General features: G+C 46.0%; 1 protein-coding gene across 1 annotated transcript in view; it reads left to right on the forward strand.

Annotated features, from left to right (window-relative positions):
* The window catches only part of LOC8033565 (intraflagellar transport protein 122 homolog), an 82,766-nt gene extending 64,804 nt beyond the window's left edge, over nucleotides 1-17,962 (forward strand). The window contains exons 25-28 of the mRNA XM_042286874.1: nucleotides 3,157-3,230; nucleotides 7,908-8,087; nucleotides 9,578-9,696; nucleotides 17,905-17,962. Coding sequence (XP_042142808.1) covers nucleotides 3,157-3,230; nucleotides 7,908-8,087; nucleotides 9,578-9,664 — 341 coding nt within the window. The 3' untranslated portion in view covers nucleotides 9,665-9,696; nucleotides 17,905-17,962. The remainder of the gene's footprint in view (nucleotides 1-3,156; nucleotides 3,231-7,907; nucleotides 8,088-9,577; nucleotides 9,697-17,904) is intronic.
* The last annotated feature ends 566 nt before the right edge of the window (nucleotides 17,963-18,528 follow it).

Genomic DNA, 18,528 nt, shown 5'->3' on the forward strand with positions numbered 1-18,528 from the left:
ATCTGCGATGCAACTCCATAATGTGCCCTGAATTAAAGGGTAGGCTTTGGTCAGCTTGCCAAACCAGCTATAATAAGAGATCTTACGGTGCCCCCTCACGCATAAGACCAGTCAGACATGACTGATCTTAGCTCTGATGCATTTCTTTTTTACACTGAATTGGCAGACAGTACTGCATATGCTTGAAATTGCCATAAGGTGCCAGGTGATCACTCTACAGTTTTACAGCGGAGCTGTTAAGGGCTAGTTTCCCCAGTACCGTGTCCGCAGGCAAACAAATGTCAACACAAAACTCTGGACAGCTACTGTCATCTATGAGCAATGGCAGCAGCCAGACAACCGTCTCGCCGGTTGTCTGGTTGTTGCCGTCGCTCATAGATGACGGCAACCTCTCCAGCCTTTCCACTCTGGTTTTCACCAGAGTGGAAACCATTTCCAGTCGTTTTTGAAGTCGTCCTTGAGGACCTCAAGGGCGACCTCAAGAAGTCTTCCTTGATGTCGTCTGAGAGGTTGGCCTCGGGGTCGTCCTAGAAGTCATCCTTGAGGTCGTCTTCGAGGCCATCCTAGAAGTCGTCCTCGAGGTCATCCTCGAGGTCGTCCTAGAAGTCGTCCTAGAAGTTGTCCTCAAAATTGTCCTAGACGTCGACCTCGAGGTTGTCCTGGAGGTCGTCCTACGCATCGTCCCTGAGGTCGTCCTAGAAGTCGTCCTTGAGGTCATCCTAGACGTTGTCCGTGAGATCATCTTAGACGTCGTCCTCTAGGTAGCGTCCTTGAGGTCGTCCAAGAACGCGTCCTTGAGGTCATCCTAGACGTCGTCCTCTAGGCATTGTCCTAGATGTCGTAAAGATAGCAGCTTCGCTGGTGCTCCGTCTTCATGTGAAGTGGAAGGGGTCTACATTTTTTTGCTGGGTTGTGGTGGAACAAATGGAATGTAATCATAAAATGTCTAGTACAGGCTGCTCCAAAAAAAAATTTACAAGGTTTTCTTTACTGCAAAAATAAACTGTGCATTGCCGAACACCCATTCTCTGGCCAAATGTAGCCCTAAAAGTCCGAACCAAACGCCAAAGTTTCAAAACTAACCGTTATCTAATTAAAAATTAAGCAATTTTTTTTTTTTAATTTTTGTTGGGAAAATGGTAGGCAGCAGAGACCTTGAATACACAGAGGTGAATGCTGCCAGTTATTGGGAATGGTGTGTTCCATTTTCCCGTTTTGATTTTCAGAAAACCGTTTATTATATCTTCTGAATGAGATAATGATTACCATATTTACTCGCGTAATGAACGCACCCTCCACAACGGCCATCAATATTTTAACTTTTTTTTTCTCACGTAATGAACACACTTTTAACAATCGGCTTCGCAAGTCTTGAACTGCGTCCAACTAGTGCTACTAAATAAGCCACGCTTCAGAGTAAGGACACTTGGTTGGCCATATTGTGTCTTAAAATCATGGTTGCCACTTATCTGAAGCTTTATCTGAAATCAGAGGAAACGCCTTTCTGCCCTCCACAAATGTTTAAACAGTTCGCGACAGAGCAAAGCAATATTACATGACCTTCTTAACACCGAATCTAACACTGAGGAAGTCGCACATTTGAATTATGACGATCGGCAGTTGTGTCTGCTCTGCATACAAGCCACAATGGCGGCGCCCACAACAATGTAGGGGAACGGAGTGCCGATACTCTAAGCGCAGCTTATTTAGTTGTTCTATGTCCAACTTAGCTAGCCGGCTAGCCACCAAGCCCGCCAATTTTCTTTTGCCGCCAAGCGGCCAGGCCAAGTCAAGCCAAGCCAAGCCAAGTCGCTCTTGTAATGGCTTCAGTTGCTTAGTTCCGAAAGTGATCAACCGTGAAACCGAGCGTCGCACATGCCTAGCGAAGCTGGGGTCGAGGAATTGCCCAGCCCTGGACGTACTTCATACATCGGATGCATTGATGTCAACACGCCGCCATCTGTGATCCACTTTCGAACAGTGATATCGTGAAGGTGGTGAGGCCTACAAACGGTCGCATCGTTCTCCGTGCTGAGTTGTAAGGCACTTTTTCTTTGGCAAAAGGCACGCAGAAAGCACCCTAAAAAAGGTTTGAAATTTATAGAGCATGATGACTGTGGCACGCCTACGACCAGCCATGGGCGCGCCTCCGTCAGTGGAGACATGCCACGTACAGTACCTTGCCATGTGATATTGGCACCTAAAATGACATTTGGGCAGGGTGTGTAAATGCAAAAATCGTACCCTGCGTAATGAACGCCCCCCCCAAATATGGGTAAATTTTTCTGGAAAAAAAGTGTGTTCATTATGCAAGTAAATATGGTAGTTCTGAAACTTTGGCACCTGGCTCAGACCACTAGGGCTACGTTTGGACGGCGAATGAGCATTTGGCGATGCATGGTTTACTTTGCCAATGAAAAAAAATGGATGGCAAATTGCAAGGCAATGGACCTTTTCCGAGAAGCGTTGTGCGCACGCGCGAGCGCCCGATGCCAAGTGGTGGAAGTCTGCACAAAAAATCGAGGAAATTCTAAATGAGGCTGTAGATCGACGAGTAGAACACGTAATTGTAGCATATATATAATTGTGTTACACAAAAAAAGAAAGTGGACAGAAAGAAAATCACGACGTTTGGGTGGACGCCGCGGATTCCTCTTTTTAAAGTCGCGTTGGGCACGCGACCCGAGGTAGAGGGGACGCGACGCAGCTCAGAGAGCGAAGAAACTGGTAGCGTAGCTCCCATTATCGATTGGTAGTGCAGGTAGGTCACTTCCTCGATTTTTAGTTTGTGCAGCCACCGCCTGGTGCCTTCGGTATTTGGAAAAGGTCCATTCTGTTGGATACATGAAACGTTTAGCGAGAGCTGCACCCCGTGGCTGCACTGATATGAAATCGGTGTCATCTAATGTAAATTTCCCGTTGAATTTGGTGGGGAAGCTGAATTTGTGTATAGCTCACGTGACATCAATTTTTGCGCTAGCGGGGAAACTTAATCAGGCTTCACAAAATCCGAACAACTAGCCAAAGAATTAACTTTATTTTTATGGGTCGCACTGTAGTTTTAGTTAGGCACTTTGCTGTTGGTCAGTAAGTGTTTCTTTACAGCATTGAGCATGTTCAGCATGAATTCTCCCCTTTTTCTTTTCGTCTTGGCAGGATATGACTCCATGCGCATTGATCATTCTTCGAAGGACGACGATCCCTTTGCGTTCCAGCTCTCAAATATGGAGGTACAGTATAGGCCACTTACAACGTAACCGCTTATACTGCAGGACCGGGTATAACGCAGCTTTTTTAAACCACCGGTTCGCCTTCCATAGAAGTCCATGTAATTACATACCACTTAAAATGCAGGCGCGCGAAGGGAAATACCGGTTATAGTGCGGTTTTCGGAACATCCCGGCAACCACGCCGACTGACCGACGCAGAGAGCACGCTTCCCTGTGCGACACTAGATAACGGCGCGAGCCGCAAGCGGCACTCGCGGGGCACGGAGGTTGCTCGAAGAAGCGGGGAGAAGCGACGAGAGAGGCTTCAGTTGCCATAACGACGGAGGGACGCACGCACGTGTAGTTCACGTGCGTGCGTCCCTCCGCCGCGTTGGAAACAACCGCAACGACAAACCAATCGCAGGTCGAGGAGAACTGTTCACGCGCGTTGCATGCTGGTCACGGGCCGGCCGGCCAGCTGCTTCTATCCGCAAACATGGCATCGGTTTTGATCGTCGACGTAGACGGCGTGGTAGAAGCTCATCGTTCCGCGTAAAAGCGCTATCCTTGACTGTGAATTTTCGTTGTGTGTCGCTATGATAACCCAGCACGTACTAGAAGGGAAGATCCACCTACTCGTGCGGCGATGTTGTGGTGGCACTCTCCAGACGGCAGAAACGCCCATGTCGTCGTGTTTGTTTACTTCGACTACAGTGGTGCTTTCTAAACATTTGTTTTCGATCATCGCCCGGATTTTTTATTCGGGGTATTTCATGCCTGTGCTCAAGTTGAAGGTATTACTGGCGCATACCGTATAAAGGATGCGAATTTTCACGCGTTTTCATTGCCGGAGATAAGTGATTAGGGTTAGCAATCCTGAACGCTCGCAACGTCCGTCCGCAACCCGCGACGCCGTTAAAAGGCTGCGCCAGGCAAAAGTCGCTCATTTCTTTCAAAATGTGTAACACACTTGAGAGAGAAGTGTACTAGTCTGGTGAAATAAAGACTTTCCTCAAATTAAGCTTTATTTTTCATCTAACATAAAATAAATTCTTGTGCAAAGGTAAGTTGTCTGATGGCATGCACTTTGGCTTGAAAAATTTATGTTTTCGTTATAGCACGGTACCGCTTATAGTGCGGATTTTCGCGACTCCCGCGACATACGTTATATGCGGTCTACACTGTAAATCTATATAATAATACTCCATTCTGCCACTCTATTTTTAATCTGAGTGCTAGAATCTCGTGTTTTTACATGTAACCAAAGATTATGTAATGCTAGAACTGGAGTTTTGCTCCAAACACTATTCATGCAAAAATGAAAAGGTCCACAAAAGTATTTTTGCACTTTGGCTAACTGCTAGTACTTAGAATAAACTTTTAACAATCATAAACATTTACAATCATTACAATAAAAGCATGGAATACGCATCAGTTTTTGTTAGCATGCGCTAGTTTTCACAAAATTGTTTTTTCTCATCGTCTACACATTCCCTCCAACTGGACGGTTTGTCCTCTTAAAAAAACACTTGAATGAAAAAAAAATATATTCTTCAAATATCTAAGTGGGACACCTATCCTTAAGAAAAAGGTACTTAAAAGAAATATTTATGTCGCAATACGCAATTTAGGTGGAGGTCACGACCAGCTCTAGGTTCCCCCAACCCCCCCACCCCCCCCCCGCCCCCCACAGAGCAGTGGGTCCGCCCATTACTACTGGATTGGCTTGGCTGCTCAACTGAACTTGTATGCACGTTTAGTCTCTGCCTGTCACCCCCTAGTCCTGCGAGCAGATGCGCAGCAGAGTACGGCATCATCTGCTATTAGAACACGCACTACAAGCCAGCTATTAGAACACGCAACAAATCAAGCAAAATAGTTTGCGTGGAATACTAAGCTTATGCCAGTCCCGCTATGAAAAAAAGCACCCACAATGCACTTCCAAACGTTTGTACTCTCAACAGTTGTTTGCTGCAAACTGCGTTAGTTGAAATCTTCCTCTGTACATCTCAGTGAATGCGTAACAACTCGAACTGATAAAGGTGGACCAACTCAACGAATTACGTCCATCCTTATGCGTTTGTCTTATACGTGCATCTTTGCGACGATTGGATAAACCACTTGTCGCGAACACCAGCAACGTTATCGTTTGAAACCGAAGCGAAAAAAGCGATCTCCTGATATTTTTGATATCAAGAATGACTTTGTCTATATCGTTTGTTTCTTAAACATAAAAGTATATACCCAATAAAAGACTACCATGGCATGGAGAAACCATTTTCCATCATACATTCCACAAGTGAATCATCTCTCCAACCAACGAGATCTGAGAAACGGAGTGTAGCTAGCTATGCTTTTTTTTTGCTAATGGGCGGGGCCTTGAGCCGGGCTACCTCCATCTAAATTGCATCTAGTGGCATAAATATTGCACTAACAATTTTATTTTTTCATTAAATTATTTTTTATATAGTATGTGTCCCACCTAAACCTTTTAAAATATTTGTTTATTTTTTTTATTTTAGTGTTGTTTTTTTAGGGGACACACACATTCTGCATAACCTTTTTTTTTTTTAACTTGTTCCTGGCCATGCCCATAGGCCATCGATTTTTGTTGCGCTCTCCACGATATTGTGGAAGCCGAAGAAATATAGTTTTGGTTTCAACGTAGGTTTGAGCTTTATCACAGCTAATGGGCTGTCAAAAATAGTCCTGGGAACGGTGGCATTATTTACATAATAAAGGCGGCATTTCTTACATAATTCAACTGTATTGTGGCATATTTTTTAGGCCTCAAGAGGTCCAGAGACATTTTAAATTATGATAAAGGCATGTCTTAACTGATGGTTGTCGATCAGCATCACTATTATTTCCAATGCTGTCTTGAACTATCATGCACGTTTTATGTTCCCTACAAGGTGAACAAAAATGTTAAGTATAAAGGAACTGCGATCAAGACTATGATAAAACCAAGTTGCTACACAAACAGAGCATTGTGCTGGGGATGTGAGATGTACTATTTGTGTCTCACCAATATAAGCATTCCTTCGTTGGAAAGCACATGTGTTGCAGACGCTAACTCTCTGACAAACCACAAATAGGCAACGCCAGTTAGAGTACATTAACTTTCAGAAGTAATAGTCATGGGTGTGGGGCACATTTTGTATACCTATTCTGATCTTTTTTTTTATTTGTCGTTTAATTTGACATAGCTGTAGACGTTTCGCTATGGTATATATACCTCCCCCATGGACGTTGTATTTTCAAGATATGAAATTTTAATATCTTTTTCCACATTATACAAACCTCCATCTCTTTTGAAAGAACAACTGATTGGCATCATTTTGAGGTGTCATATTGCTTTATACGCAAATTGGTTAGAAAAATAAAAGCATTTGCAGGGATCCTTTGAAAATACTACTTTTCCTGTGGTCAGGAAAGAGTGAAGCCACTTGGATAGGCCAAGTGTCGCAAAATGCATTCTCATCAGAAAAAGAAACAAATTAATGCAATAATTAGGCCGCAAGACACAATTTATTATGCAAACCCTAAATGGAGTGTCTGGGCTAATCTTCCTCTCTTATCTTTTCTTTGTCGCGCCTTTCCACAGTGTGCAGAGGAGAGGAAGAGGAGGGGGTACCCATTGAGCATAGCTCTCCTTCACGTTCCTTCCAACCAATGGGAGACTTGACAAAGTTACTCCTATTTTGACGTCACTCTGACATTGGCCTCGGAATAAAAGTTGTTTTTGAGCTGGCGAGCGGATGAAATCGCTCCAAACTGCAAATCTGTCTTACGGCCTAAATATTGCGTAAAAGGCGGGCTTGCACATGCTTCCCGAGTGGTGAAGAGGTGCTCAGTTAGCGCTGATACAGCACTGATATGGCTCTAGCTCAGTGCTGAGTTGCACTCTGCTGTATGTGTGAACAAGCCTTAAAGGGGTGCCATAGTTAATTTCGAGGTCACTTTTTTATTTTGAAAACTTGACCTATGTGCCGTAAAAATCCCAGAGAATCCAAAATTAGAATCGTCCCTCGCCTTTTTCCTTAAAAATGCAACCCCAAAAAATTGCAACTCGCCTCTTTTTCTGAGAAAGATCTGAGATAGATAATGTTTGGTTGCGTATTTAGTAGGAAAAATGGCCACGCATTATTTTAATTTTTAGTCATCTCGGAGGTTTGGGGCGTTTAAGGTGAGTTTGCGCCATCAAAAGACAATCTCAAAATCTACTTTAGTGCCCCTCAAAGCTATATTTTCCTTTGGGAGGGCGTGGGAAGTGGGGAAGTTGGAGTAGAGTACATCCTCTGAGACATGTGATCCAGGGAGTTGAAAAAAAAAATATATTTTTAAGTGTGCAGTGTCCCGAAAACCGAGCCAAATTTAATGTTTACTTTTATACGGCGTAATGTCGGTCTGCCTTTGAGGTGCGGCGACGCCGGTTTACGCCGTAGGCAAGAAATATAGCCAGTATAGTACGACCACTAGCCCGGGTTCTTCGACTGCGTCACACCATAGTGTTACACAAGGAAACGGTGCCACGATGCTCGTCCAGATCAAAACGGGCAAGGGTGGGGATTGAGCCCAGGATCTCTGGGGTCTGAAGCGTAAGCTTTTGCTCCAAGCCGGTGCACGCTAACACGCTCGGCCACCAATCCTCGTGCAGTGTCGCTTTGTCCCTCAAGGTCCCTCTGTGCATTTCAGGAAAGCGAAGACGGCTCGGTGATGCCGGACGCATCCCCCGTCATCCTGAACCGCGACGCGCTGGCGTTGCTGAGTCCCCGCGACGTGGTCGTCTGCCCCCGGTCTCCACCCCTGCGATGGCGCTTCTACCGCAACGTGGTGCCAGACGTCGTTGTGGTGCAGTGTGATGGCTGTGCCAAGGTCGGTGTGAAACCCTCATTATGTATTCGCACCACGGCTCTTTCTCTCCAGAGAAGACCGAGCATATCGTAGATCTGCTGGGAGGAAAGGCCACGAGAAGCGGGAGCTGGTGCGCCAAATTCGAGCGAGCATTCGTACGACGCAATGGCACAAAGTTGAGTCAGCAGAGTCCTTTTGTGAACGTGGTCGCAACCCTCGGGGGCTCGTCGAACAAATGGCGGGGAAAGAGAGAGAAATTATACCCAAATCGGTTGCTGTTGCTACACCGATTCTCGACGAAATGCGTTAGCATTTAGCGCAGCGGTTCCGACTCAGCAAAGGATGGGAATTCCAAGTTTGCAACGGTGCGCATACTGTTGCCTTTGGAGAGCCAATCTGTCCTCCCGGGCGTCGGCGGTTTCGGATGCGGCCACCACACCTTCCCTCTATCGCCGCCTATTGTCCGCGTGCTGTTTTCTTCGAAGGGTCGATCTTGCTTCTGGGTGTCATCGGTTTCGCGCAAAAGGTGTCGTCACTGCACCTCGGTTTTACGTTGTCGCGTACGTCGTGCCGCCGCCACGACTGCTCGATTCCCTCCTCTTCCACTTCTGCGGCGTGTCATTGGAAGCGTGCCAGAAGATTGATTCCTTGTGTAAGAGGGAAAGGGGATGTAAGGAGCGAATGATTAAGTGAAAGAGCACGGCGGGAACTGCACAACTGCCTCATAAAACCTCTCCAGTTCGGTCCAAACAACGACCGTCGAAACGAAAGACGGCTGCACACGCCAGGGCAATAAATGCCAATGCATTTAAAAGGAAGTAAAGGTACCCCACAGCTTGGTGCTGCTGGCCATGATCCTTCCCTGGGAGCAGTTGCTTTGACGGAACGACGGATATTCTGTAGGCTGGTCGCAGATCCTCCACAGCTCCCCGCAGGCTGGGGGATCAGTCTACATCCGCGACACGGTGCACATCACCTCAGAACTCAACGACTTTAGTCGACCCCTCAGAGGACATTTTTGTCGTGCGAATAGACCGTTACCCGCATCGCGACGTTTCACTGTTGTTGTTAATGCGGAACGCGTAATGCGGCCGGCACTGAACTGCTTCCGGTTCTCACTCGTGACGGAACCAGAAAATATGAGTGTGCAAGTTACTCCCGCAGGTCACATCACGGGATCAAACATAGACACCAGCAATGCAGCCCACTCCTAGCATGCTCTAAACGTCCCAGCTCTCGAAGCTTTCAGCATTCCCGCCAAGTGGCACTGTTCATGAGGAGGCCGCAGTGCGGCACGAGTCCTTCATCTCCTCCGTTCCGTTGTGTCTCGCTCTAAAGTTATGGTACTGGAGTTGTCGCGGCGCCAGCAATGGCAGCGCCGCATTCGCATCTAGCTTGACACTGCATCACGTTCTGATTTACCACTGCCTTTGACACGATAGTGGGGAAAGAGACAATGTTTTGTGTTTATGGTGTGCCTCCTTTGAAGCTTCACCCGTTTTTGTCACCAGGTGTTTCACAGCGACGACTATGAGATGCAGACGCTCCAGACGGGGTCCTGTCCCTTCTGCAGGACCAAGCTGGACGAGATCTCCTAGCAGTCCTGGGCAGGCCCCGTCATGCTGTCAGGGTATGTCTTGCGACTGCAAGCTCTTGCCGCCGTTCCTCTTTTACCGCGAGGGAACCTATCCATAGTGGAATCGGACATGGTGAATAGTATAAGGTGGTTTCATGCGATGGGTACTTCTGGTTTGAAATCTCGCCGGATGCCAGCCAGGTTGATGAACTTTTATTTGTTCTTTTTTTTTTAGGGGTGAAGCTCCTTAAGGTCTAGCCTTGTCCGTCCGTCCGTCCGTCCGGCGTCTAGGGTGACCACCCGTCCCGCGACTCGCGGGACTGTCCTGCATTGAGGGCTCGTGTCCCGCGTCCCGCAAGAAGTAACAAAATCTTTAAAATGTCCCGCGTTTCACATTTTCGTAGCATTCGAGCACGCAAATTATGGCGCTTCCGAAGAACGGGCCACGGGGTTGCGCAGAGGTCGCTGATAAACGTGTGAATCTTGGTGGTATGTCATTTTCCGTTGTTCTTGCAGGACTAGGATGCGCACGCGCCGTTGTGCCTCTAACCTTGATGGCAAATTGTTGCGAGCGAAAATTGCTCTCCAAAAGTTGAAAAATAAACTATTGTAATTATTTGCAAATCATAATGTGTCATGCGAAAGGGTTGTTGTGGAATGCTTTTCTAAGTGAAAACGGCCACACAAGGCGAAAAACCTGCAACTCACATTGGTCATAAAAACAACAACATAAGGTTCTAATTTTGTGCAAGAGCATGTTAGTATAAGAGTATATATTAGTATATATATGGTTATTACGACAGAAAACAAGTCAAAAAAGATTTACTGTTTCTTATTTCCCTTTCATGCCTTGGGGTCTGCTGCAGTCGATATATTTGTTTTCAACTTAGGCACTCATAATAAAATATTTACCAATACAATTACACAAAAATATATTACTGTGATTGAAAATTATTTTAGCTTAATTGCCACCACACAATTTTCAGGTGTATAATATGCTTTCGGACTGCACAGGATATCAGGGTGTGCGGGATGGTTAATTTTTTTAATACTTAACTCTTGAGTCGTAAAAATACCGTCCTCCTCTTACCCCTTACCCCCCGCCCCCTCCCTCTCCAGTCAGGGTGTCCCGCATTTCGCCTGCAAGAAGGTGGTCACCCTACCGGCGTCCGTGCTCACGTAAAAAGAAAAAATGTTTGCGCAGTCGACAGGATTCGAACCTGTGTGGGGAGACCCCAATGGATTTCTAGTTCATCGCCTTAACCGCTCATTCACGACTGCGGGACGAGTAGGGGGCTTTGAGATGTGGTAGTAACCCAAGAGCTGGGGTTTCTGTCATGGATGAAATGTTGCATGTATCCACTCAACGTCTATACAGGAGAGGGCGCTGCAGTCAAATGCGTATATAATCGCATTAAGCTTTGCATGCATTGGCTCAACATTTATAGACGAGAGGGCAGTGCAGTCAAATGCTCAAATGCGTATATAACCACGTTCCATACCACAGATTCTCTTTCTGACATGGACCGTTGACTTAAGCGGTGGAGATGCATTCCCACAGCTTCTAGCGGATCCAAGCTGATCCGCTAGAAGAACCACTGGCTGTTCATTTCACCGACCATAAAGCAGTAATAATGAAGTCGAAACGCAACCCGGAACTCAGCACTACCTATGAGCAATAAAAAAAATCAGCACCATCAGCACCACTAGAGCTTCACCCCAATCAACATCATTCACCACGTGGAGATGCTGTCATTTTTTTTTATACCCTTGTGTCCTAAGCATTACAGAAAGGGCAGGGATTTGGGAATACGAACAGAATTAAAAGTTGCTACACAGGCTCGAAACAAGAATATTAATTATCTAGTGCAGCCCTAAAACTACTAAAATCACTGATTGTTGCTATAGAAGAGAGAAGACAATTCAATCACAAGAGGTTTTGGGGATGAAAGAACCATAAAAGTAGGTAGCGTAATTAGTGGGTACGCCAACTTTGCAGTTACAATCGAGGCGCGAAGAAATGTAGATGGGATCATTAATTAGTTGAGCTGTTAGACTCGAATAAAAGTTGATTTTATGAAATAGATGTAGACAAGATATTATACGTTGGATGGAATGGAGGGGCAACATTTCACCGATGCAACACTTGACATACGACGTGATAGTACGAGAGAATGAAACATGCTGACTGGCCTTGAACGACTAGGGATTGTCCGGTCAAATTTTGTATTCGAGAAAACAATTGAATATTATTGTTATTGCCTCGAGACGCATCGTATGTGCAATGTCTGAATTTTATATGGCCCTCTGCGTGAGTAATTAAATTTATACTGCTCCAATCGGATTCTAGCGTAAACGCGGTTTTCGTTGGCAACATTGGAGCTCTGACGTCACAAAACACAAAGCGAGCATTTTTGTCTCGTCGATTGCCTGTGAGTGAACGCCTCAGCGTGCTTCGTTTTTGTTGTTGTGCTTGACTTGTTTCGTGGTTGGGTGAGATTTTTGTTGTGCGGTTGGGTGCCACAACCACAGGGCAGCACATGCGAGCCAAGACATGACGTTCCACACTTTTCCGCGAGACGTGCAATGACGAGCAAAGTGGATCGTCGTCGTGCGTAGGGACTGGGTTCCCGTCAAGATCGAGATCTCGCTTATGCAGCAATCATTTCACAGAAGAGAGCTACGAGCTGAGCTCTAAGTGGACAGAAGCGTTGTAAGCTGAGGTGTGATGCTGTGCCAACGATAATGAACTACGTCCACCCACTCCTCGCCCAAATCGGGCCAGTCAATTTACCGTATTTACTCGATTCTAAGCCGGCATCGATTCTAGGCCGACCCCGCAAAAACAACAGGGCCGAAAAAAAAAAAAAAAATTCTCGATTCTAGACTGATTAAAAAGTATAGGAAAAACACCATAAATTAAACACAACGGAATTTATCTGCAATGTACAGCACTATTTCGGTCACTAATCCGACGGCATGCTCACGGTTAATGTCCGCATTTTTCCTGATCATTCGTCGTCCTCACTCGTATCTTTGTCACTGTCCACTTCCCACAACGCGTGGTCATCCGTATCGTCCAGGGCATTCGAGATGCAACACTTTCGGAACGACTTTACTATCAGTTCCGCCGGGATGTCGTCCCATGCGGCCGCGATCCAGCTCGTGGTGCCTTCCCTTCCGCGGTCCTGAGAACGCCATTCTTGTTGCCGCACATGCAAAGAGCTGACCACACTGCTTTCTCCAGCGACGCACATTTTTTTCGTCCATGCCGAAGTCGCGCTGGGCTTGCAGGTTGGACGAGTGTTCAGCAGCCAAGACAACTTTCCTCTTAAAAGCCGCGGAGTAGTGGCGTCGACTGGTCGATGCCATAGCGTCGAGTAGAGACGAACGTTCCGTGCGTTCCGTGGTACACAGCGTATCTTCCCGAAGCGATGTAGACAAGATGGCGTCCCGCGGTCATGGCGGAGCCGGATCCTCGTATCTAGGCCGACCCCCGAGTTTCGGATTTAATTTTTTTGGAAAAACTATTGGCCTAGATTCAAGTAAATACGGTAGGTCTGTTCGATTCGCCTGAACTGGCTGAACTAGTTCAGCATTGCAGGAACTGGTGCATTCGATTGAACCGGAAGTTGCACGACCGCTGCACTGGCGCGTTCTATTCATCCCAGTTCTGAATGAGTTCAGACGCAGTTCCTCAAAATCTTGCACCGGTGTTCGGCTCCGTACTCAGTTCAGCGTCCGTGCAGAAGCAGACGACAAGAAAAGACGGCGATAGCAGACTACACTCCTCGTCCGCCTCTGCTCGCGGTGCCATTTTTCGCAGCTCTTGCTGAAATGTCTGCCATGTTTAACAATAACGCCGATACGGAGGTTGCATTTCCTCTCATTTATGATAATAACATAACCGCGGTGGATGCGGAATTGAGATCATAACCGGGGGTAGGAATTTGCTTGATTATGATATTCTGAAAGCGTTTTGGGCTATGTTGGAGGGAGACTTGGAAGAGGGAAGTGACGTCAACGACACAGCAAACGCAGATTGGGTGTTGATTTTGTTTTCTTCTGTCAACATCCAATCTGCGTTTGCTGTGTCGTTGACGTCACTTCCCTCTTCCTAGTCTCCTGGGAGTCCAAAAAGTGCAACATAGCACCCCTGCTCGTGTAGGTTTGGCTCCCTGTGGTGAGTGTTGAAATATTGGCTCACGTAAATTGTTTCTTTTTGATGCTATGCGGAGATCCACAGTGTTGATATTCTTACTTACAGACACAGGAAAGGTATTGCCCTCTTGATAGTCCCCGCCTTAAGTTGCTTTTGGATGCATATTGACGACTCCGATACATTGCAGAGGTCTGGGATTTAGTGCATTGACACTCGCATGTCCCCGTAGCTGATCATAATACTGCATGCTTTGTCCGCTGGTATCTGTGGACGCCCACTAACGGGCCTGGGAAAAACGCCGAGAATCAAAATTTTTGCTGATTCTCTCTTCGACTTGACGCCGAAGTTACGGTCGTTAATTGTCTTGGCCAAGACGCCCTTTTCGAGGTGACCGGTATACCGACCGCGCGCTGCCGCCAACGACTCCCGACGTAAAATCATCCTGATGCCGCCAACCTATCGTCGAAATGCAAAGATTCTCTTTGAGGGGTTTTTGCCGCTACCAGAACTTCCTGGCCGAATCGAACAGACCTTGATTATGCAGCGAAACCGAAACCAACAGCTAGGCTATTTCGAAATGATACCAGAACTTGTATTTAGCACGCGTGCAGCCCGATATCTGTTTGACCCGCGTGTGAAAATGGAGCGTGACTACGATTCACCAAGCTCGTCCAAGTCAAGTGACGACATGCATTTGAACGGTTTGCCGTTTGCCTTCGGCCCGCGGACGTCGCCTCTGAGGGAACGACCCGCAGCCTCGTCACCGATCCAGTGGATCCGCCGAAATATGTGCCCAGATGCCGCTTCGTGTACCTAGCTGTGCCACTTCAGAGGCGAAATCTGCATCCTTTGCTTTGCCAGCGCCCCTAGTTCGATCGGCGTCCGTCGCAGTTGTGTTTGCGCGAAACAGCATACGTTTGGTCGAAGCTTATGGCTGTCTGCGAGTAATATCCTACTTAAAGGCGGGACTTTTTCTGCACGTGCTTGGGAACTGCATTAAAAGAACCGTATTTCAGTAGGGTACTGCCTAGGAGACTATATAATTCGAAACAAAATACAAGACACCCGTCGACCAACGCTTGTTACCCCCACCATCCGACAAACCTTTGCGTTTTGTGAAGTCACGCAGCACCTACAGATGTCCGCCATTGACACTGGCGAAATTCGGGGTGCAGTTTCGTACATAGGCTCATGAAAGGTTTAATTATTAACGGGAGATCATATACCAAAATAAAAATGACGTTTGTCTATATGAAGGCTCCCTCAATGTAACGAGCGCAACAAGTTAAGTACTTCCGGTTTCGACCGGACAACCCCTTTCAGGAGCTGAAATAAAAATTTACATACAGGATCCCAGACTGAGCATGCATGTTCGAGTTTACTTTGTGTTAAAGTTCTATAAAGCAATAATTTTAAAGAAGATGGGGTCAAAGAGAAATTATGTTTTATGTATCCAAGCATGCGATTGTCTATACACGAAGGCACTGTTTTTCAGTTCGCTCAAGTTCTTTAGGGTCGCCATTGGCCGCGCCAACCAAAGGAGTCTGGAGCATAAAAGAGCGTCGGCTGGCACACACACAGGTCTTTATTTGTACTTAAAAACGAGCCAGCAATGCGGAGAGCAAGTCGTCTGCTTCTTTGCGCAGGGGTTGCAGTGACGTCAGAATAACATTGAGTTCCGATTGTGTTTTATTGGAAGGATAGTGGGTAGACCTCAATTCTAGATGCCTTGACCATTTTTTTTTTCTATTAGCAAATAAGAGCTTGGCCTTCTGACATCATCGCAACCCCTGTGCAAGAAGCAGACGAACTTGTGCTTTGCATAGAGGAGTCGACCTGTCGGTGGCCAAAACAGCCCTGGTGGGTTCTGCCAGGGCGACTCCTAGAGGGAAAAAAGCAGAGTAAGCGTAGGTTTATGTTGCTCAAATATGTCCCCAGTCGCACTTACCGAGTTCTGTCGTCCACGGAGTTGCCGTCCACACTCATTTTAACAGCAACATTGAGGCAAAAACTACGCAAATAACCGAGTGTGTGCATGCAAACTAATGGAGAAAGCAGGTGATGCTTTCAGTCAATGTAGCGGGACATGGCTTGTCAGAAGTGAAAAGGTGTTTCATGGAACTGCCCTACATGGATGTAGCCAAACAAAGTCAAAGTTTTGAAGTACCACGTTTTTTGGTCTGCAAGTATCCCTTGTTCAGGGATAGTGGCAGAACCTTAACAATAAAAAAACGCGAGGCATATTTATTACTGCGCATTTAGGATCTTAAATACGCGACAAATATAGTCAACTTATAAAACTTCAAAGTCACTTTTACCGTATTTACTCGCACAATGAACGCACTCGCGTAATGGACGCACCCCCCAAGATCGGTTGTCAAAGTTTCGACTTTTTTTTTTTTTTTCACTCCCGTATTAAGCGCACCCCCAACTCGGGCGTCAAAATTTCGACCCCTCCCCCCACGCGCGCGAAATGAACGCACTTTTCTATCCTGGTGCAGCGAGGTCAAAACGCCTTGCAAAAGGCGTTAAAAAAATAAAAAAAGATCCAACGGAAGCAAGAAAAAAAACCATGGGGAGGAGCTTTTTTTTTTTTTTTTTTTGCACAGCGCAGTTTGGATTTTGGGGTCGCGGGCCGCGCGCAAGGGATAAGGAAGATAAGGGGAGAAGCCCTCCTCTAAGCAACGCCTAAGCAAACTAAACGCTTGCGAAAGGCGGAAAAAAAAACCCCACAAACTAAGAGAAAAAAAAACAAAGAAAAGATTTTTTTTTTTTTTTTTTTTGCACAGCGCAGTTTGGTCGGGGTCGCGCGCCGCGCGCAAGGAGGTAGGAAAGAAGCGGAGAAGCCTTCGCCATGCAAACGAAACGGCTTGCGAAAGGCGGCAAAAAAAAAAAAAAAACAGTTTTTTTTTTTTTTTCTTTTTTTTTTTACAGCGCAGTTTAGTTACCGGGTTTCGCGTCGCGCGAGGAGATAAGAGGGAGTTTTCGTAGATCGTTTTCGCCGTCCCGCAAGGCCCTCCGCAACCCGCTACGATAGCGGGAACTCCACAGTCAAGGCTATCGGCGCGCAGGCGCAGTAGCGACTTCTTCGTTGCGGAACGCTTAGCGGAGGGGGCAGCGCGGTCTACGAAAACTCCCTAAGAAAGATGAGCGGAGAAGCTCTCGCCTGATTAACGCCCAAGCAAACAAAACAAATTGTGAAAGGCCGCAAAAAAAAAAAAAAAAAAAAAAACCCACGCACTAAAAAAAAAAATTTTTTTTTTTTTTTTTGCACAGTCCAGTTTTGTTACCAGGGTTACCAGGTCGCGGCGCGGCGCGCAAAGAGATAAGAAGTTAGGTGGATTTTTCAGGATAAAAGGTCCCTTCATTATGCGAGTAAATACGGACCCAAAAATTTTACTTCGCGTAATGAACACACCCCTGCGCCCCCCAACTTTGCATCGATTTTTCGGGAAAAAAAGTGTGTTCATTTTGCGAGTAAATAGGTGGGTAGCGGACATTTCATCGAACGCCGTTTCATCGAACGCCGTTTCATCGAATGAATGGACATTTCATCGAACGCCATTTCATCGAACGCCGTTTCATCGAATCGCTAAGGGCCGTTTCATTGAATTTCTCTGTATTGAGTTTTGGGGCATAACAGTGCTTTATAGATGTTTTACCTTACATTTGTTAAGACTAAGGTAGTCACTTGTGAAACTGTTTTTAGGGTGAAGCCAAATTACTAGAAATAAAAACCATTGGTAAAAAAACAAATGGGTATGCGACTTACTGAAAAGTTTTACTCATATACATGTCAGAAAGCATGACACTGGAGGTAAAGGACCGACAGTTAAAACACTTTTAAATGTCTGTGTCGTTTTTTTTTTTTTTTTTACCGGCTGTCCGGGGGTTTCGGTAATGTGCAATTCACACCAACTCGTTTGCACACTTACGCTTTGTTGAAGGTATTCACGAAAAGCATTTAACTGCCAGGGCAGCACGCTTATAATAAAACGATGCTCTGTCAGGAGAGCACACAAAATAAGATATATTGATACTCTGATTATCAGCTTTATGCTCAGATTGAACGTTTCTGCTTTTTTTTTCAAACTCTACAGGAGACAAAAGCTGCATAAAGTGTCAGCCAACATGGTTTCGGGCTACACCTGGACTGGAACCACCTCCCCTTCACTGTCAACTTTATTACCGACCCTTTTGCCTATGAATCATCTTCAGGACGCATTCTTGGGAAGGCCAACCCGCACCAGACAATAGTAAAGCCCTGGGTGTACTCTGTCATCTAAGAAGACAGAATTCTTTCGGATCCTTACATAACCCAAGGTTACAGGTACACGCTGTCAGACAATAAAACACTAGCCGCTTCCCAGAAAGCACATCGTGCTTTCTGTTTTTTTTTTTTTTTGTTTTCTTTTTGTCTCATTTTTAATTGTTTCATGTGACATGGAGAGGGGTCATTGTTTCATGGAGGCTTTCTTCTCGAAGCAGGACATGTTCACAATGGAACTTATCTCGTCACTGCATACCGTGATTTAAAAAAAGGGAGAATTAGATGACGTTGTGTATAAAAATCAAAATAAATTGAAAAAATATTGCAGGCTGTAACGGCGTTCGATGAAAAGGCGTTCGATGAAACGGCTTCGATGAAACGGTGTTTGATGAAACGGCGTTAGATGAAACGGTGTTCGATGAAACGGCGTTCGATGAAACGGCGTTCGACGAAA

The sequence above is a fragment of the Ixodes scapularis genome, unplaced genomic scaffold, assembly GCF_016920785.2.
Source record: "Ixodes scapularis isolate PalLabHiFi unplaced genomic scaffold, ASM1692078v2 PGA_scaffold8__174_contigs__length_109621045, whole genome shotgun sequence".
NCBI classification, from domain to species: Eukaryota; Metazoa; Arthropoda; class Arachnida; order Ixodida; family Ixodidae; genus Ixodes; species Ixodes scapularis.